This window comes from Eptatretus burgeri, chromosome 8 (assembly GCF_056783735.1).
Source record: "Eptatretus burgeri isolate ZD-2024b chromosome 8, Ebu_testis_v1, whole genome shotgun sequence".
Classification (NCBI taxonomy): Eukaryota; Metazoa; Chordata; class Myxini; order Myxiniformes; family Myxinidae; genus Eptatretus; species Eptatretus burgeri.
This window is the reverse complement of record NC_140968.1, coordinates 106,455,846-106,477,952: the sequence shown is the minus strand read 5'-3', so window position 1 is coordinate 106,477,952 and position 22,107 is coordinate 106,455,846. Positions and strand designations below refer to the sequence as shown.

At 47.0% G+C, this 22,107-nt stretch overlaps 1 protein-coding gene across 5 annotated transcripts in view; it reads left to right on the top strand.

Moving 5' to 3' along the window:
- The first annotated feature begins 8,696 nt into the window (after positions 1-8,696).
- LOC147022490 (beta-galactosidase-like) overlaps positions 8,697-22,107 on the top strand; it is a 124,294-nt gene continuing 110,883 nt past the window's right edge. The window contains exons 1-3 of one of the 5 annotated variants that reach the window (XM_085893434.1): positions 8,714-8,849; positions 13,292-13,362; positions 13,941-14,094. In XM_085893434.1, the coding sequence (XP_085749560.1) occupies positions 14,017-14,094 (78 nt within the window). In that variant the 5' untranslated portion in view covers positions 8,714-8,849; positions 13,292-13,362; positions 13,941-14,016. Of the gene's footprint in view, positions 8,850-13,291; positions 13,363-13,940; positions 14,095-14,171; positions 14,267-21,852; positions 22,049-22,107 lie in introns of those variants that run through there. The other 4 variants (XM_085893433.1, XM_085893436.1, XM_085893437.1 and 1 more) reach the window with 4 other exon arrangements.

Genomic DNA, 22,107 nt, shown 5'->3' with positions numbered 1-22,107 from the left:
GCCAAACTTGTCCATTGGATAATTCTTTGGTTAAATTATGTTTTTATTTTCAGAAATGACATAGAGCAAACAACAGGGGTGCATGTAAAAAGTACATCATTCCAAGTTAGCTACCGCTCAATGGAACAATCATACCTCAATTGTGATGATGAACGCTTGTGTGTCATCATTTGCATGCACAATGGAGGGTTTGTACGCGTGATGTATGGTGGAGGATAACCGAGCTACTGTTGGTCCTTTCTACGAGTTACTCACACAGATCCAATCTCTATCTCTATCTAATCACAGCTTCTATGTCAAAATCTCGACATTGCTCTCTCCAATCACAAATCAACTGCAAGAATCAAGAATGAACCCTATCAAGAATGATCCGAGCAAAGACCTTGCCCAGCACTGAGAGCAGCTTCACCCCTTGGTAGTTGTTGCAGTCCTGGCGATCACCCTTCCCTTTCCAGAGAGGGACAACAAGGCCCCTCTTCCATTCTGTTTGGATGATGCCTGTGTTCTAGGCAGAGCATAGAACTGCATGCAATGACATGAGTACAGCCTATCCACCAACCTTGAGAAGTTCAGCATGGATGCCACAGATCCCAGGAGCTTTATACCATTTCATGCACGTATACAGAGGCAAGAACAAAAGCAAGAACGAAACGCAGAGCTACAATCGAATATAAAAATTACACTGGCACTTATGCAGTTCTAAACTTGACGGACTAGCGCCACACACACACATTTACACAAAACCAAAAGAAACAAAAGTGGCGACTTCCCTTTTTGCGCACCGAGTCCTTCTCCCACGCCCTCAGCTTTCAGCTCCTCTGGCGTGGTCGGTGAGCTTGTGCTTCGCGCCGGCACGTGTTGGCCGCTCGATGCCACGGATGGGGTTTTGGGGAATGAACGGGGTTTTCCGGCGCTATCTCGGTGCGGACAGGGGGGGGGGGGAAGAAACCGTCGATACTTGGGGCCGAGAGAGGGGAATGGCAGACGCTCCGTCCCACCAGCGGGGTCTCGGGACCGCACCGACTGACCCTCCGACCAGGAACTCTCGAGCAGGAGCTTCCTCTCTCTCTCACCACACCATCATGTACAAAGGGATCAAGCGCGCCGACGCTCCGTCCCACCAGCGGGGTCTCGGGACCGCACCGACGCCGACTGACCCTCCGACCAGGAACTCTCGAGCAGGAGCTTCCTCTCTCTCTCTTACCACACCGTCATGTACAAAGGGATCAAGCGCGCCGACGCTCTGTCCCACCAGCGGGGTCTCGGGACCACACCGACTCCGACTGACCCTCCTACCAGGAACTCTCGAGCAGGAGCTTCCTCTCTCTCTCTCTCTCTCTCTCTCTCTCTCTCTCTCTCTCTCTCTCTCTCTCTCTCTCTCTCTCTCTCTCTCTCTCTCTCTCTCTCTCTCTCTCTCTCTCTCTCTCTCACCACACCGTCATGTACAAAGGGATCAAGTGCGCTCTGAACTCTCCTTGTCCGCTCCCTTTTGTAGCGCGGGGCTCTGCCCTGTCACTCCGCCCCGTTCTTCGCGCCACCCCTCTTCGAGGCGTTTCGAGAAAGGTCTCGACAAGGGGCGTTCCTCCTCCCTGATCGCGTCACACCACGCATCCACCAATCGGGAGCGAGCTGCCCCACCCCTCCCCCTTCTCACCAAGCGTGGGGAAAAATGGCAGGAAAAACCCCACAGGCTTCACAAGTGCTTTTGTTCTGCCAATCCTTTTCGGACGGTTTCCGTGGTGCGGAAACCGTCTTACCGTGGTCTGCGGAGGATGGCGTTCGTAAGCGGGCGTAGTGGCGAAGATGGTGGTGATTGTTGTGGGGGTGGTGTGAGCGTGGTGGGCATTGTGGCGTAGTTGGTGGCGGTTGTTGTTTGCGTGGAGATTTGTGGCAATGGTGGCTCAAAATAACGATAGATAAAGAAAAACGGCTAACTAAAGCGTCGCGGCCCGAATGAATCACGCATATTCCCTCTAAACAACAGGTGTGGGCTAACTACACATGAACTTATCGATATATCTCACCTGAGGACCCTTTATGGTGTATTGCGAATTTCCACAACCGTAAAAATATCGTGATAGTTCTGGGAACTGAGACCCCAAGGCAATGGAACATGACATACAGTGGTTCTCAAGTCAGATATTTCATTATTACATGTTCCAGAATAGTCCCCCCCTCCCCTTATGTGTAATGAGTTGCAAAGGGAATATGTGTTGGTTAGGTCCCCCCACCCATCATCTTCCCTGTACACAATCTCGTCATCACATGAGCTCTGCCAAAAATAGAAAACACAACTCAGCTTGAGAATGATGCAGATGGTGATGTTGGAGGGGGGAGGGTGGAGGTTAGAAGGATGTGGACGTGGATGTAGAACTTGCGATGCCTGTTGGATCATTGGGAGCATGACAAAGTCCACCTGCTGCATTGCTACAGAACAAAGGTAAAACAATCCTTAACAGATCTTCCCTGCTTGGACAGGAAGGTACGAGATGGCATCCTCTTCCAAAATAATCCCGTCTCCTGAGCATTAAAACCCTGCTCCGATATAAACCCCTTCGCCTCAAAGAGTTTTCTGAGCCATGGTTGAACTAGAGCCGAAGAGCCCGATGCCTCGTGGAAACGTTGGTAAATCTACAACGATTTCTCTCACGCATCGGTCCATTCAAAGTCTGGATAAATCCCCAATGAGTGCCCTTTTTGGACTTAGATGTGATCACATCAGTTAGGGACGGCACTGAGAGCAGCGTCACCCCTCGGTAGTTGTTGCAGTCCTGGCGATCACCCTTCCCTTTCCAGAGAGGGACAACAAGGCCCCTCTTCCATTCTGTTTGGATGATGCCTGTGTTCCAGGTAGAGCACAAAACTGCATGCAACACCATGAGTACAGCCTATCCACCAGCCTTGAGAAGTTCAGGATGGATGCCACAGATCCCAGGAGCTTTATCCCATTTCAGCCGGTTCATCACAGCCTGTGTTTCCACAAATCATAAATAAATCCGCACCTCCATCCCATTAAAACATTTTGTTGAATAGTAATTTAATTTTATGGAAATTTAACATCTGACATGTAACACAGATAAATGTACGCTGCATCCTTTTTGAATGAACTGATGTAACAAAAAAATAAATAAATAAATAATTAGAAACCTTGAAGTAACACCACAAACAGGACAACAGCAGCAGGATATCGGCGTAACGTGATTTTAAAATGCAACCGAGTCTGCTTTCACTGGATCAAGATCATGAAGTACAGCCATATAAAGTGGATCAGATCGGACACTACTTTTCTGTAATAAACTAACAAAACTGCTGTGACGCAGCACAACAAATGAAACAATGAAAATTGACCACGTCAACATCATCATATTTGTTGTTTTATTTCAAACAGAGGTTAAAATAAATAAATAAATCTTATTCTACAAGTGTGTATGGTGCTTGATGCAGGGAAAAAAACAATAATAATAATAATAATAAACAGCAAACATCAATTGCAGCTTCTTGTTTTAAACAACCCGAGAGGAACCAGCCTGAAGATTCACCTGGTGAGTTACCCACTGAGCAAAAACGACAGAAGCACAATGTGGGGAAGGCAGCAGCAGCCACTTGGAAGGGGTAGGCCTACGTGAAACCAACATCCCATCCATTGGGACCATACTCTGTGCAGAATGTTGGTGCTGCTTAAGCAGTCTCCTGGACTATTGTGCACAATCCTGGACGGGTCACCACTCCGATGCAGGATACCAGCAAGCTGGGACTCATTCTGCTGACCTCAGAAGGATGACAGGCTGAGTCAATCCCACCTGGTATTAATTCATCAGCAAAGCAGGATTTTAATTCAGGACCCTCAGATGCCAAGCCCACCACTTGAGCCATTAAACCAACACTCGGCATATGAAACTGACAGTTGGCCTCATATTCATCAGGGGCTGCGTAGGGCAGGATCCATTTGAAAAGTGGAAGACAAATCACATTTGGCTCCAGGATAATGGCAGCGGATCAATAATCTGTTCCATTTGTTCTGACATTCGTGATCTGGGACCTCAAACTAAAGAAAGACTTGGAATAGACCTCACCTTTGGCATTGGCATTACAGCAACATCAGGAAGAGAAAAAAAAATTGAACAATAAAATGAGTGAACATGGCAAACACAAATCTCATCTTAAATGTGAAGCCAATACGAGCCAGCCAAAAGAAGACCACAGACAGCAACTGATAACACTGAAGTGTGGAGAAATCTGAATCAAAAAATATTTTAAAAAAAACTGCAGGAAACTGCAAACCTAATAAGAACAGCCGAAAGGACATGTCATGTAGCTACAGCAGCTCCACAGGAACTAAGAACAGCTCAGAAGGAAGTAAAAATAGGAAATTATCGCAATGAGTAAGTAATGTAAGACAGGACATGATGACCTAATGCAGAAAATAGCATAGACTAGACGACCCGTGAACCCGTTGGGTTCCCATTATGACAGCGGTTGATAAAAACAATCATTTCAAAAAAAAAAAGATAGCTCCAGCAAACTATACAATTGAGGTTGTTTGCATTGATCAAATTCTCCCGAAGAGTACTTGACTGAATCGGGAATTGATTTTTTAAATATTTTTTTTCGTTGCCCGATTTGAACAAAACTTGATACTGCACATCGCAGGAGAATGGTGAGTAAGGTGGGAAGAAAATTTTTGCGCTATCATGTACCATTTTGGCAGTATTTCGGGAACATACATACATATATACATACACACAAGATATGAATTTTCATAATATATAAATGGGCCAGACAATAGATACGAAAAAGAACAGATGAACGAATGGATAGAAACTAAAGCAATTCCAGAAAGGAAACTTGTGGGATCAAGGTGGGAGATAACAGATTATGAAGGACAAAATGAATACAGCAAAAGGGGAATGAATAGAGACAAAGGGAAGGGAAGGGTGGACAAAAATTACAAAGAAAGAATTGGTGGCATGTGTTGAAACAATGTGCAAAGATCGGGATGGCGCGTTGCAGGTACGGGTGGAGAGGATACGAGTCCTCGAGGTGAACCAGAGTGAGGTGAGGCTGTGAGCCAGAGCGAGTAGATGGTGCCAATGGGATCGTGTCAAACTATGGGGGAACAAAGGACTTGGGTTTTCTTGGAGTGATGAGAGCTATGGAGTGTGTGTACTGAGAGCATTCAAAATGGAATGGATGGATGAACGAGAGAGTGTGGGACATACACCGACACAAACAGGAATGGCAGCGGTTAGTTGGGGTGAGCCTCCCGAGTGGGGAAAAAATTCAAATGATGTGTTTGGGTCCAACAAGTAGTGGATTAAAATGGTTAACGGTCCCGGGTGGGGGTAACGTGCAAAGCACTGCAAGGCAGGGGCTTGCAAATGGTCCAGACTGGTCAAACCGTCCGAGCATGTACAATTGAAAATGATAAAAGCGTTCGGGTTTTGGTTTGACGACAATTCCACGGTAACCGGTGTGTGGGGCACGGCATGCTGTGGAGTGTCTGCCGTGCATACAGAGCACCCACCACAAATGGGACAGATTAAAGGGATTGTGGCATTTTGGTTTGCGATGTGTGGTGAAACTAGGTATGTGAGTGGCACGAGAAGGGGCATGGTGAATTCAGCCAGGGGAGGGCCGTGAAGCGGACAGTGTGCAGAAGGTGGGAAGTCCCGCAGCATGAGCAGTGGGCATGGTGAACACAGCAGGGTTCTCAGTACGGAAATGCCCAGAGCCCAGTACGAGGATAGATGGATAATTAGCAGGCAGATGCACAGAGACGAGGCTCGTTAGTTAAAGAGAGAAATTTGGAACCCACATGAGGACACTCTTGAATGGTTGCTCTATGTGGGGGAGAAGGGAGCACAAGGTTAGATTACCATTTGGAAACATTAGCATTAGAAAGGAGCATTAGATTCGTATTTGATGGGGGCATTAGGGACATGGTGGTTGAGCGATGGGTAAGACTAAGCTGAGTATGTAGATAGCTTCACAACATTGTGTTAAAAAGGAAGGTGTGTTGGATAAAGGGAAGATGGGGAATGCATGAGCTAATTATAATGAGATGGAGCAGTAAACTCGGTGGTGGCCTCAGCGACCCGTTGATGAAATGGGTGAGCAGGCAGGTGGGCAAACCTGCAGGTGGAGCCACACTGGCCAGCCACAAAATTGTGAGTAGGCACGAGTGAAAATTTGAGGGCCAGGTCAGAATTTATATGAGCATCAATGTGTAAAACGACCGGTAATTAAGGTTCATAGAACCACAGAGGCAGACGGGCAGACGTGTTGATCAGTCTTGGAGAAGTCTAATGAATAATGCAATGATTGCGAGGACAGTTCTAAATATTTCTCTTCGCACCAACCACCACTCAGATGATGAGCAGCTGCTGGAGTATCACCCGAGAATGCCTCAGGGCACTCAAACTTGTGCTGAAGTTCCCACAGATCCACCTCTTCTAGTAGGGGATAAAATTCGACTTTGTGGGCTCCAAGAGACATTGTAGTTAGAGATGCAGGGATGGTATAGGATGGGACTAAGGACAGAGCAGGAACAGACAAGGACACAGGGGCACGAACAATGAGGATACTGTTCCCGTTGGGGGATCAGGGACACAATTTAGGCTCGGGCCGAGCCCGCTACCTGATTGGCCGGCACCACCACCCCCTCAGGTACGTGTGCAACAAAAAACTGAATCGCAACACCTGCCGGCCCAGTTTGCCTTTGCCATGCTTTACCTGTTGGCGCACCTGTTTGCCTGCTTCCCTTGTCATGCCTCCCCAAGGACTATCATCGTTTGTTTGGACCACGAACCATTTCTGTGGCGATGCCGACCTGCTGTCACACAACCGCTGAAGGACACTTTTTGAGGACCAGCGAGGTGTGAAGATAGCGTATAGTGGTTGAACCCACCTGGTCATGTGTATTTATATGTATAATTAAATTTAGAATTGTATAGATACATGTGCAGAGTGAATGTGGAGGAATAGTTACATAATGCATTAGTTTTCATTATTTTTCTTAATGTGGACATGTATGAAACTTTCCCCGTCCAAACAAATGTGGCACTCAGGCATCTGATTAGGTCAGGTAATTGTATTAAAGGGAACTAAACCTAACATGCACTAGAGTCGGCATACTCGGGATGAGTCTGGTACAGATAAGGGGGCAGTGTTACAGTTTTGGAAGACCCCGAGGAGTTGCATCAAACACATAAAGGAACCCTAGAGTTGAGATATATACGTAGTATTTTGTTTAGTGAGATGACCTCTCCTCATGTATGAGTGGAAGGGAAAGATGCATTGTGAACGTAGTTAGAACTATCCGCATCATGCTCTTCCTCATTCTCTAACTCCGTATTCGAACCTCATTCCTTTCCCACATTCTCAAAGTCCATACTTTCACTCAATCTCATACTCCATCCTTTCCATTATCATACCATTGCCAAACATAACTCCATTTCACCAGCACTTCAAGTCGCTTAGGAGAGGTTCCAACCAGGTGCCTTGCCCACCGCCGTTCGGGGATGAAGCACAAAAGCAGGATCGCAGCACGCCAGTCAATCGGCATGCCGGGATGCCAAAAGCAGACGTGATGGGTGACAGAGGCAAAACCGAAAAGAACTCCGGCAGGGCGATTTGTAAAGAAAAGGGTTAGTTCGGAGGAAAGCAAGAGAACTGGTTAGTTCACAGGGAAACAAGAGAATGATCTACCGCCAGCTGCGTAAGACGTCATGCCCCACAAGTCACACATTTAAAATGCTTCACCACGTCCATTACCAGCTGCATAAGACGTCATCCCTTGCGAGTCACAATGAAAGGCTTCACCGCATCTACCACCAGCTGCACAAGACGTCATCCCTTGCGAGTCACAATGGAAGGCTTCACCCCATCTACCACCAGCTGCGTAAGACGTCATCACCAAACATCCCCCACAAAAAAGGGCAGACGACTCACCCCTGCCCCAGGTACCCACAATTCCTGCATGACTACTTATGTGCAGCATATTCTTTGTCTCAATCATTCTTGTTGTCCCACCGTCTTGACCTGTTTTGCCTCTCGCTCCACTCATAGACACGTCGACTGCCAAGAGGTGGAAGAAAGTGAGGAGCATGAGGGACAAAGTGGAACTGATGGACCAGCTGGTGAGAGGAGGGAGTTTAGCCTCTGTGGGCAGATTGTAAACTGTATGGAGTAAACAAATCCACCATTCGCTCCGTACACAAGAGTGAAAAGGTGATCTGAGAAAGTGTAGCGCGAGCTCGGTACCAAGCACCAAAAGGTGGTTACCCGGGTCAAGGATGTCCACGTAGACAGGACGGAGAGGCTCCATCGCACGGATGGAGGACAACTCAACACACGGGTCACGTGATCTATGATAAACCCTGTAGATCTTTCTGGAAGAAAACTGAGGTGTGACGTCAAATTTCAGTAACTCGTCAATTCATGTGGTTCAATATCATTGAAGGCACTGGAGAAATTAATTAATAAATACAAGGGGGGGGTTCAGTTAGTACAAAGGACTCTGGGGTTATAAAATGGAAGTGAGGAACATTGTACAAGCCATGTCGGTGTTGTTGGTGGTGTGTACTCATGTCATGGATGTTTGTATTGAGACCTTTTCATCAAATTCTTCTGTCATTGTGTTCGTTTTGTGTTGAATGTGAAATGATTGGCATCGCGGATGTTTGATGTACACACAGATCCTGATGACTTCAAACACCGAAACCACGGAGGTTGTGAGAAGGCGCCATGAGTGTCGCACTTTGGTGTGGTGTATGGTGAACTTCATGCAAATCACCGCGTCTCGAAAATGGTTCATCGTCATCGGATGGATAACGTTGTGGCAACATTGAGTAAGTATGAGACTCGATACGAAGTTATTTATTTAAATCTGATAAAGAAAGGACGAAAGGCCCTGGAGACGTGACGTCCATTCAATTCGTCCCCGACAGTGAAACGTCGGACGGGATCGGGAACTCGATGATCATTGTGATGGTTTCAGTAATAAGGCCGAAGTCACATTTGCTCTACGGCGAGGACACGGCGGCCGTACGCCCTCTGAATTGACAGAAACGTGCGGCGGCCGCAAAGTTTCTGCGGTGGCCTCAGGGTGGCCCTACGCCGTTTGGCTATCTTTTACAGGTCGTAAGGTCGCCGTGGAATTATAACGCAGAGTTATAACTTTTTTCATTTCTACGTTCGCCGAAGCGATTCGACAAGCCGAAAAAAAAAAAAATTTAACCCATTCGTTACCGTCCGTCTGGCCGCACGTTCGCCTTAGGCCCTCCCCCCTGTGGTCGCTTTGCGTCTGCCTTGAAAATTCTATGGCCACCGCAGGAACGCCCGAAGGTCACCGTGCGACATCAAATCAAAAACCGTACGGCAACCCCAGGTTTTCGGACTCCACAATTTATAAATACGCCGTGAGGCTACCCGAAAAATAAAAACATGTGTGCTACATTGTGTGACCGTGGACATACTGCGGCCGCCATATAATTACGAGTGGCCGTAGATTTTGGAGACCCCACGGCCGCCGTGGCAAATGTGACCGAGGCCTAACTAGAAGGGCACTTGGTAGAACGTTACCTCCGCTAAGCTGAACAGTTTACATTGTGTAAACCACTGATGGGTCGGATCTGAATTGGGTCTTTAACCAAAATCAAATCGGCTTCTCGTCACCGAACTAACTCATCCGCAACTCGGAGATATCGTACGAAACATCGATTTAGCCAATCACCCATCACACTCTGTCAACATCACCCATCACACATCACACTCTGTCAACATCACCCATCACACATCACACTCTGTTAACATCACCCATCACACATCACACTCTGTCAACATCACCCATCACCAATCACACTCTGTCAACATCACCCATCACCCACACCCACACACTCTGTCAACATCACCGTCATCCACGCACTCCGTCAACATCACCCTCACCCACACACTCTGTCAACATCACCCTCATCCACGCACTCCGTCAATATCACCCTCACTCACACACTCCGTCAACATCACCCTCATCCACACACTCTGTCAATATCTCCCTCACCCACACACTCCGTCAACATCACCCTCACCCACGCACTCTGTCAACATCACCCTCATCCATGCACTCCGTCAACATCACCCTCACCCACACACTCCGTCAACATCACCCTCACCCACGCACTCTGTCAACATCACCCTCATCCACACACTCCGTCAACATCACCCTCACCCAAACACTCCGTCAACATCACCGTCATCCATGCACTCTGTCAACATGATGGTTAACAGGGCAGATAATCATGCTTATTTGCAATGTTTATATCACCCTCATCTGCTCCTCCACCCCTTTCAATATTCTCTGATTTATATTGTGATGGAATCGGAGTTCGAGTTTTGCCATGAGGGGAAGCGCTCAAGTTCCTCCGTATCGCCCAGTCCTGAAGCCACCGAGCACAGATAAGTCCACACGCCAGTGGGTTGCTAAGCAACTACGAACGCCAATTATGGCAGGGTTTCACTACTTCGCGTGGTACCTTACCTGTGGATGGCCACAACAAGGGAGTGTCTCGTGCCCTCAACGTACACTCGGATTACGCCCAAGCGATAGTGAGTGCGTGTTGGCTAACAAGAGGTTTGGTCTTACACCTACTATTAATCTGGTCTCTCTGATGGTTACCATGCCCAAGGAGTTGCTGTGGCTGTGTCCAATAAGCTGATTCCAATGATAATTGAGGTAACACTGGTCAACGAGCATATTATGAGGATTCATCACTCCTTGAGTGTCATTTCCCTGGTCTCTGTTTATGCTCTGACTGAGGCGAGTGATCTCACCGTGAAGGACGTATTCTATGCCACGCTCGAGTCTGTGGTTGATCAGTGCCTCAGACGATATACCCTTCTCGTCTTTGGGGATTTCAATGCAGACTGGAACTGTAAGGGATTGGTTATGAGACGTGTGTTGGTCCCCATGGGTCTGGAACTGTGAAGCAGAATAAAAGCACGAAGTTCCTTGACTTTGCAAGAAGTCATGGAGTTAGGGTGGCTGGTTTGTGGTTTCAGCATCCACAAACTCATCGCTGGACTTTGTATTCCAATGCTGGTGGTGTGGCAAAGGAGGTTGACCATGTGCTTGTTGATGGTCCCTGGCGGATAATCCAGAACTGCAGGGACTTCCCGAGTGCTCAGTTCCTCAATACTGAACACTGGCTTGTTGTAACAACTCAAGTTGAAGCTTAAATCCAGGAGAATGGTACCATCCCAGCTTCGGCTGCATGTTGACAAGCTCAAGGATGAAAGGGGAGCTGAGGAGTTTGCGAACAGGCTGAGTGGAGATTTGGAGGGGTCTGGGTGCTTTGGGGGATCCTGAAGAGTTGTGGAGTGCCTTCAAGACCACTGTCTTTGATGTTGCCAGAAGATGTCTTGGAACTCACTTTAGGGTGAAGAATAATTTTTTTCTCTCAAGAGACAATGGATACCATTGCACAGAGTCGCAGGGCCAGGCTGAATGGCAGAGCTGAGCTGTTCAGGGAGCTGAAGCGAAAAACTGTACGTGCGCCAAGGGTGAACAAGGAGGCCGATGTGCGATAATGTGTGAGGGGGTAGAGCATCACCTGTGGTCAGGTGATTCTCGTCCTGCTTCCAGGGGAATTTGTGCATTGCCTCCCTCCAAGCCCGTCCCTCGGTGTATTGCAGTTAGAGCGGAGGGTGGTAGGCTCTTGACAGAGGAGTCTGAAGTGAAGGCCCGCTGGGCCAGGTACTTTGAGCGATTGTACCAGGCTGATCCACCAGCTGTCGAGTTGGATGTCAGGGGTGTTACCATCCCTATTGCTGACCCTCCAATCAAGTGTGGTCCACTTTTGTTTGTGGAAACACAGGCTGTGGTGAACCAGTCGAAATGGAGTAAAGCTCCAGGGATCTGTGGCATCCATGCTGAACTTCTCAAGGCTGGTTGAAATGCTGCGGTCGTGTCATTGCATGCAGTTCTGTGCTCTGCCTGGAACAGAGACATCATCCCAACTGACTGGAAGAGGGGCCTTGTTGTCCCTCTCTGGAAAGGGAAGGGTGATCACCAAGACTGCAATAACTACCGAGGGGTGATGCTGCTCTCAGTGCCGGGCAAGGTCTTTGCTCAGATAATTCTTTATAGGGTTCACCACCATCTGCTTGAGCACCAGCGTCCAGAGCAGTCAGGCTTCACACCAAGGAGGTCAACGATTGACCGTATCCTTGCTCTTCGGCTCCTCACCGAACGCAGGCGAGAGTTTCGCAGACGACACGAGTGCAGCATTTCCACCACCCTTGAGAAGTTCAGCATGGATGCCACAGATCCTAAGAGCTTTACCCCATTTCAACTGGTTCACCGCAGCCTGTGTTTCCACAAACGAAGGTGGATCACAGTTGGTTGGCAGGTCAGCAATCGGGATAGTAACACCTCTGACATCAAACTGGACAACTGGTGGATCAGCCTGATACATCCTCTCAAAGTAACCGGCCCAGTGAGCCTTCACTTCGGACTGCTCCATCAAGAGCCCACCACCTTCCCCTCCAACTGCAGTACACCAAGGTACGGGATTGGAGGGATGCAATGCGCGAATTCCCCTGTAAGCAGGACGAGAATCACTTGACCACAGATGATGCTCTACTCCCTCACAGATTCTTCGTGCATTGGCTTCCTTGTCCATCCTTAGCGCACGTACAGATTTATGCCTGAGCTCCCCGAACAACTCAGTTCTGCCATTCAGCCTGGCTCTGTTACTCTGGTCAATGGTATCCTTTGAGAGACAAAATTCTTCTTCGCCCTAAGGTGAGTTACAAGACATTCACAGGCAACATCAAGAATGGTGGTCTTGAAGGCACTCCACAACTCTTTTTAGAATTCCCCAAAGCACCCACACCCCCCAAATCCCCACTCAGCCTGTTCACAAACTCCTCAGCTACCCTCTCATCCTTGAGCTTGCCAACATTCATCCTCGGCTGGGATGGTACCATTCTCCCAGATTTAAGCTGCAACTTCAGAGATGCCATAACACGCCTGTGGTTCATATTGAGGAACTGAGCACTCCGTTGGACCCTGTAGTTCTGGATTATCCTCCAGCGACCATCGAGCACAAGGTCAATCTTCTTTGCCAAACCGCCAGCATTGGAATGCCAAGTCCAACGATGAGCCTGTGGGTGCTGAAACCATGAACCAGTCACCCTTAGTCCATGACTACTTATGTGCAGCATATCCTTTGTCTCAATCATTCTTGTTGTCCCACCGTCTTGACCTGTGTTTTGCCTCTCGCTCCACTCATAGACGCGTGGACTGCCAAGAGGTGGAAGAAAGTGAGGAGCATGAGGGACAAAGTGGAACTGATGGACCAGCTGGTGAGAGGAGGGAGTTTAGCCTCTGTGGGCAGACTGTAAACTGTATGGAGTAAACAAATCCACCATTCGCTCCGTACACCAGATTGAAAAGGTGATCTGAGAAAGTGTAGCGGCGAGCTCGGTACCAAGCACCAAAAGGTGGTTACCAGGGTCAATGATGTCCACGTAGACAGGACCGAGAGGCTCCATCGCACGGATGGAGGACAACTCAACACACGGGTCACGTGATCTATGATAAACCCTGCAGATCTTTCTGGAAGAAAACTGCTCATCTTGAAAACTGAGGTGTGACGTCAAATTTCAGTAACTCGTCAATTCATGTGGTTTAATGTCATTGAAGGCACTGGAGAAATTAATTAATAAATACGGGGGGGGGGGGGTTCAGTTAGTACAAAGGACTCGGGGATTGTAAAATGGAAGTGAGGAACATTGTACAAGCCATGTCGGTGTAGTTGGTGGTGTGTACTCATGTCATGGATGTTTGTATTGAGACCTTTTCATCAAATTCTTCTGTCATTGTGTTCGTTTTGTGTTGAATGTGAAATGATTGGCATCGCGGATGTTTGATGTGCACACAGATCCTGACTGACTTCAAACACCAAACTCACGGAGGTTGTGAGAAGGCGCCGTGAGTGCCGCACTTTGGTGCGGTGTATGGTGAACGTCATGCAAATCACCGCGTCTCGAAAATGTTTCATCGTCATCGGATGGATAACGTTGTGGCAACATTTAGTGAGTACGGGACTCGATACGAAGTTATTTATTTAAATCTGATAAAGAAAGACGATAGGCCCCAGGGACGTGACGTCCATTCAATTCGTCCCCAACAGTGAAACTTCGGACGGGATCGGGAACTCGATGATCATTGTGATGGTTTCAGTAATAACTCCAAGGGCACTTGGTAGTACGTTACCTCCGCTCGGCTGAACAGTTTTCATTGTGTAAACCACTGATGGGTCAGATCTGAATTGGGTCTTTAACCAAAATCAAATCGGCTTCTCGTCACCAAACTAACTCATCCACAACTTGGAGATATCGTACGAAACATCGATTTAGCCAATCACCCATCGCCAATCACACTCTGTCAACATCACCCATCACACATCACACTCTAACATCACCAATCGCACTCTGTCAACATCACCCATCACACTCTGTTAACATCACACATCACACATCACACATCACACATCACCCATCACCCATCACACATCACAATCTGTTAACATCACACATCACAATCTGTTAACATCACACATCACCCATCACCCATCACACTCTGTTAACATCACACATCACACATCACCCATCACACATCACACTCTGTTAACATCACACATCACGCATCACACATCACCCATCACACTCTGTCAACATCACACATCACACATCACACTCTGTTAACATCACACATCACCCATCACACATCACACGCTGTTTACATCACACATCACACATCAAACTCTGTTAACATCACACATCACACATCACCCATCACACATCACACTCTGTTTACATCACACATCACACATCACACTCTGTTAACATCACACATCACACATCACAATCTGTTAACATCACACATCACCCATCACCCATCACCCATCACCCATCACCCATCACCCATCACACATCACACATCACACATCACACATCATACATCACACATCACACATCACACATCACACATCACACATCACACATCACACATCACAATCTGTTAACATCACACATCACACATCACAATCTGTTAACATCACACATCACACATCACAATCTGTTAACATCACACATCACACATCACACATCACACATCACAATCTGTTAACATCACACATCACACATCACAATCTGTTAACATCACAAATCACCCATCACCCATCACACTCTGTTAACATCACACATCACGCATCACACATCACCCATCACACTCTGTCAACATCACACATCACACATCACACTCTGTTAACATCACACATCACCCATCACACATCACACGCTGTTTACATCACACATCACACATCAAATTCTGTTAACATCACACATCACCCATCACACATCACACGCTGTTTACATCACACATCACACATCAAACTCTGTTAACATCACACATCACACATCACCCATCACACATCACACTCTGTTTACATCACACATCACACATCACACTCTGTTAACATCACACATCACCCATCACCCATCACACATCACACTCTGTTAACATCACACATCACACATCAAACTCTGTTAACATCACACATCACACTCTGTTCACATCACACATCACACTCTGTTCACATCACACATCACACTCTGTTCACATCACACATCACACTCTGTTAACATCACACATCATACATCACCCATCACACATCACACTCTGTCAACATCACACATCACCCATCACACTCTGTCAACATCACACATCACACATCACACTCTGTTAACATCACACATCACCCATCACACATCACACGCTGTTTACATCACACATCACACCTCAAATTCTGTTAACATCACACATCACCCATCACACATCACACGCTGTTTACATCACACATCACACATCAAACTCTGTTAACATCACACATCACACATCACCCATCACACATCACACTCTGTTTACATCACACATCACACTCTGTTAACATCACACATCACACATCACACATCACCCATCACACATCACACTCTGTTAACATCACACATCACACATCAAACTCTGTTAACATCACACATCACACTCTGTTCACATCACACATCACACTCTGTTAGCATTACACATCACACATCACACTCTGTTAACATGACACATTACACATCACACTCTGTTAACATCACCCATCACACATCACACTCTGTTAACATCACCCATCACACATCACACTCTGTTAACATCACCCTTCACCCATCACCAATCACACTCTGTCAACGTCACCCATCACACATCACACTCTGTTAACATCGCCAATCACCCATCACCAATCACACTCCGTCAACATCACCCTCACCCATACACTCTGTCAACATCACCCTCACCCACACACTCCGTCAACATCACCCTCATCCACGCACTCCGTCAACATCACCCTCACCCACGCACTCTGTCACCATCACCCTCATCCACGCACTCCGTCAACATCACCCTCACCCACACACTCAGTCAACATCACCCTCACCCACGCACTCTGTCAACATCACCCTTACCCACACACTCAGTCAACATCACCCTCACCCAAACACTCCGTCAACATCACCGTCATCGATGCACTCTGTCAACATGATGGTTAACAGGGCAGATAATCATGCTTATTTGCAATGTTTATATCACCCTCATCTGCTCCTCCACCCCTTTCAATATTCTCTGATTTATATTGTGATGGAATTGGGGTTCGAGTTTTGCCATGAGGGGAAGCGCTCAAGTTCCTCCGTATCGCCCAGTCCTGAAGCCACCGAACACAGATAAGTCCACACGCCAGTGGGTTGCTAAGCAACTACGAATGCCAATTATGGCAGGGTTTCACTACTTCGCGTGGTACCTTACCTGTGGATGGCCACAACAAGGGAGTGTCTCGTGCCCTCAACGTACACTCGGATTACGCCCAAGCGATAGTGAGTGCGTGTTGGCTAACAAGAGGTTTGGTCTTACACCTACTATTAATCTGGTCTCTCTGATGGTTACCATGCCCAAGGAGTTGCTGTGGCTGTGTCCAATAATCTGATTTCAATGATAATTGAGGTAACACTGGTCAACGAGCGGATTATGAGGATTCATCACTCCTTGAGTGTCATTTCCCTGGTCTCTGTTTATGCTCTGACTGAGGCGAGTGATCTCACCGTGAAGAACGTATTCTACGCCACGCTCGAGTCTGTGGTTGATTAGTGCCTCATACGAGATACACTTCTAGTCTTGGGGGATTTCAATGCATCGACGAACTGATAGGGATGGTTATGAGACGTGTGTTGGTCCCCATGGGTCTGGAACTGTGAACCAGAATAAAAGCACGAAGTTCCTTGACTTTGCAAGAAGTCATGGAGTTAGGGTGGCTGGTTTGTGGTTTCAGCACCCACAAACTCATCGCTGGACTTTGTATTCCAATGCTGGCGGTGTGGCAAAGGAGGTTGACCATGTGCTTGTTGATGGTCGCTGGAGGATAATCCAGAATTACAGGGACTACCCGAGTGCTCAGTTCCTCAATACTGAACACTGGCTTGTTGTAACAACTCTTAAGTTGAAGCTTAAATCGAGGAGAATGGTACCATCCCAGCTTAGGCTGCATGTTGGCAAGCTCAAGGATGAAAGGGGAGCTGAGGAGTTTGCGAACAGGCTGAGTGGAGATTTGGGGGGGGGGGGTCTGGGTGCTTTGGGGGATCCTGAAGAGTTGTGGAGTGCCTTCAAGACCACTGTCTTTGATGTTGCCGGAAGATGTCTTGGAACTCACCTTAGGGTGAAGAATAATTTTTTTCTCTCAAGAGACAATGGATACCATTCCCCAGAGTCGCAGGGCCAGGCTGAATGGCGGAGCTGAGCTGTTCAGGGAGCTGAAGCGAAAAACTGTACGTGCGCCAAGGGTGAACAAGGAGGCCGATGTGCGATAATCTGTGAGGGGGTAGAGCATCACCTGTGGACAGGTGATTCTCGTCCTGCTTACAGGGGAATTTGTGCATTGCCTCCCTCCAAGCCCATCCCTCGGTGTATTGCAGTTAGAGTGGAGGGTGGTAGGCTCTTGACAGAGGAGTCTGAAGTGAAGTCCCGCTGGGCCGGGTACTTTGAGCGGTTGTTCCAGGCTGATCCACCAGCTGTCGAGTTGGATGTCAGGGGTGTTACCATCCCTATTGCTGACCCTTCAATCAACTGTGGTCCACCTTTGTTTGTGGAAATACAGGCTGTGGTGAACCGTTCGAAATGGAGTAAAGCTCCAGGGATCTGTGGCATCCATGCTGAACTTCTCAAGGCTGGTGAAAATGCTGCACTTGTGTCATTGCATGCAGTTCTGTGCTCTGCCTGGAACAGAGACATCATCTCAACTTACTGGAAGAGGGGCCTTGTTGTCCCTCTCTGGAAAGGGAAGGGTGATCGCCAAGACTGCAATAACTACCGAGGGGTGACGCTGCTCTCAGTGCCGGGCAAGGTATTTGCTCAGATAATTCTTTATTGGGTTGACCACCATCTGCCTGAGCACCAGCATCCAGAGCAATCAGGCTTTACACTAAAGAGGTCAACGATTGACCGTATCCTTGCTCTTCGGCTCCTCTCCGAACGCAGGCGAGAGTTTCGCAGATGACATCTCGTCAGTGACAGCATCTCCTTGGGCATGGTAACCATCAGAGCGACCAGACCAATAGTAGGTGTATCCACCCGCCATGATCTCACCGCTATCCGGTCTCCGAACCCTTGAGAGTGCTGCAATACCGATGTTCAAATGCTTGAGCTCAGATGATAACAGGGACAGTGATCATCCTCTCTTAGGGATAGGATATTCTCGGCACCCACCCAAATGGACCGCCTCAGGTTAACCCAAGGAGGCCGCCGTCTGGTGGATGACACCTCAACACCACCCCGACACACACTACCACAATCTGACCCGGGAAGGTTACCCCGTGCTTTTCCTCTTTCATTATGAGGAGAATAAGGTCATCCGCATGTTCGGGAAGTAACCGTCAGCCACCCACCGGGCTACTTTTTAAGCAGTGCAGCCGCTTCACTGCAGTGCGCTTCCTCGAGACACGGGTGTGATTCCCCCCCCCCCCCCCCAGGGATGTTTAACAACAATAAGAGAAAAAAAAAACACAGTGGTTCAAAAAAGTAAGTGGTATTTAAAATAACTGTTAATTAACTGGCATTAAAAAAAAATTATTTGGCCTGACCTCAACACTTATGGAGCCCACTTAAAACAACCTTATCTATCACTATACACAAAAAAATGACGCATCATCAACCAACCAGGAAAGATGGGAGAGAATATGAGAAGGTGGAGAGAAGAGTGGAGTTTGGTATGACTCCGGCTTATTTGATGCAGACAATGCGTGCCTGAATTTGTCCCAATGTGAATAGGGGTGAAAAGAGGTACTCAGGGTAAGGGTGTGTCGGTTTGATGTGCACAGATGGTTGGGAACTGCCAAATTCATGCGTTGGTACAGAGGAGCCATGCAGACAATCGGCACACCACAGAATCCTTTAGCAACTAATTCAGAGATGCTTGAAAGCAATGAAACCCCGGCCTCGGCAGAGTCGAGCAGGCATGTAACTTCCTGCTCAGCCAAAGACGTACAGGCAGCCAACAGTGCCCATCGGTGGCCTCTCAGTCTTCCTCGTGTTTCTTTCTGGTGGCTCCGTTCTCGCTAGCGCTCCTGGCTTTTATCTGGTCCGGCATGGCCGTGGTTTAGAGCCCTTCCTGCTTGCTCGTGGCATCTCCTCATTAGTCCCGGTCTGTCGATGGTTCGTGTTCTGAAAGTTCCACAGACGGGTCGGCTGTTCGTCCTTCCGCTGTCTGGTCCCAGGAGTAGTTCTTCGATTCTTTGTCCTTCCGCTGTCTGGTCCGAGAAGAATCAATGCTTTTTAAGGAGGTGGCAGTTACATTAATGCAAAGTGCAATGTGTGTTATTCGAAATAAAAGGTTTTATGTGGTGAAAATAAAAAGAATGTAACCCCTTCTGTCCATCAATGATGCTCCACTGCAACCATTATTCGTGCAGGTTACAAGGTTATGTTAGTCGGGATCCATTTCCAACAATGATGAGTGAAAGTTTTCTTCGGGAGATGGGAGTCCAACGACGGAGAAGAAAGGATGAGCAGGTGATGTTAAATTACGAGAGGTGAAAGGATGAAGCATTACTTTGGGGAGCATGAAATGTGGAGGTGAAGAACGGGATACCGGATAGGATACTGGATGATTCCTGAATAGATATTTGAAGGGGAGCACCTAGCTAAACCCACACAATGCGTATCACACCTCTAAGACACAGGGAGGAATATCTATTCTACGAATCTAATTTATGACATAGCTAACTCTGAGAACCTACGTGTCTCTGTTATGTTTAGTGGTGTATTTGCAAAACTGTAACAATACCAGTACCTCCAACACTGAAGGTGAAGTGAGGTTATGTTTTCACCCCTGTGTGCCCGTTTGTCTGTGAACAGGATATCTAAAATAGTTGAGGACGGATCAGTCAAAATTTGGTGGTCATTTTGGGTGTTTGACAAGGATGAATTGAGAATTTGGAAAATATCCAGATCCTATAATTTTTCATTGATTTTTTTTTTTACCATCGAGAGAAACGGCCAAGAACAATATGTAGCACAATATCTCAAAAAAAGTTGTCGATAGATTCGGACGAAACTTTGGGGACATTTTGGGTGTATGACAAGGAAGAAATGATTCGATTTTGTTGAAGATCCGGATACGATATTTTTAAACTTTAAGTGATTCTTCACCATTGAGAGATGTAGAGCCAAAAATGATTTACAGCACAATATCTCAAAAAGTTGCCGACAGATTCGGACAAAACTTGGTGGACAGGTTTGGAGTGTGACAAGGACGAATTGATTAGAATTTGGTGAAGATTCAGATCTGGCTGTATCCGAGAATTGTTCCTTGTTCGCGATTCTTCACCATTGAGAGATTGGACCAAAAACTATTTATAGCATGATATTTCCAGAAGTTTTGGACGAGTCCTGACAAAACTTTGTGGATGATTTGGGGAGGCGACAAGAACAAGCCGATTTGATTTTTGGTTCAGCTCCTTATCCAGGTCTGGCCCATCACTGGGATGCAAAATGTAAACCGTTCAGCCTGGTGGAGGTATGCGCTCTACCGAGTGCTGTTCTAGTTTAGCCATTTTGTTGAGCATACATTATCTTAGATTATTAGACCTACTCTGTTATCTACCCTGTTAACAACATATCTGCTGGAATATACTTTGTCTCGCTCAGTCTTCACCCTGTTACTTGGAACTCCAAAAATTTTCCTAATATTGTGTGTAAATGTTGATACAAAATAACTATTTAATGAATTCACCATGTCAATGTCATCATCCAATCCACCTGTGCTGTCCCTCACTTATTTTAACCTGTTATGTTATTTCTCTTTGCATACTTAATCAGTGCCTTGTTATTATGGTTTATATTTCTTGGCCATATCCTTCTCCCATTCCCTCTTGGCTCGTACAGTTTTAATTAATTAATTTATTTTTAACTCATCTCCGTTTCCTCCTGTGCTGATACGAGTCCGACTCCAGTCCTGTTATTTTGTACTTAATAAATACCTTCAAGTTTTTCCTCCATAGTACTCCTTACCTCCCTGCTCAAGCACCACAGTCTCTTTCTCCCTCGTGGTAGTTAAACTACGGTATAAAGGCGATGACCATTGCATCTCAGTTCAGTACAAATCTCAGTTCCTTTCCTACCACTGTCCTGCAGTCGAAGAGAAGGTGCATCTCCCAGCATTGATCAATGCTTACTGTATAACAACAGCACATTGACAAAACTGCATAACTCAGTTTATGGAATGTGATGTGCTTTTCCTGGTGTTGTGTTATCATCCTGTTCGGAGGATTCACTGCACATCACGTTCCACCGAAAGGTTTTATCTCCATCATTACAAAGGGTTGATTCATGAAAGTGGGCGACCCGAGGCGTAACGATTCAAATCGAGAACGATTCTCACATTTTTCCACAAATCTGGTGGTATTTTGATGTTGTTATCTTCCTGTCCGCTCTACTGCCTTTGATTTTTTTATTTGGTT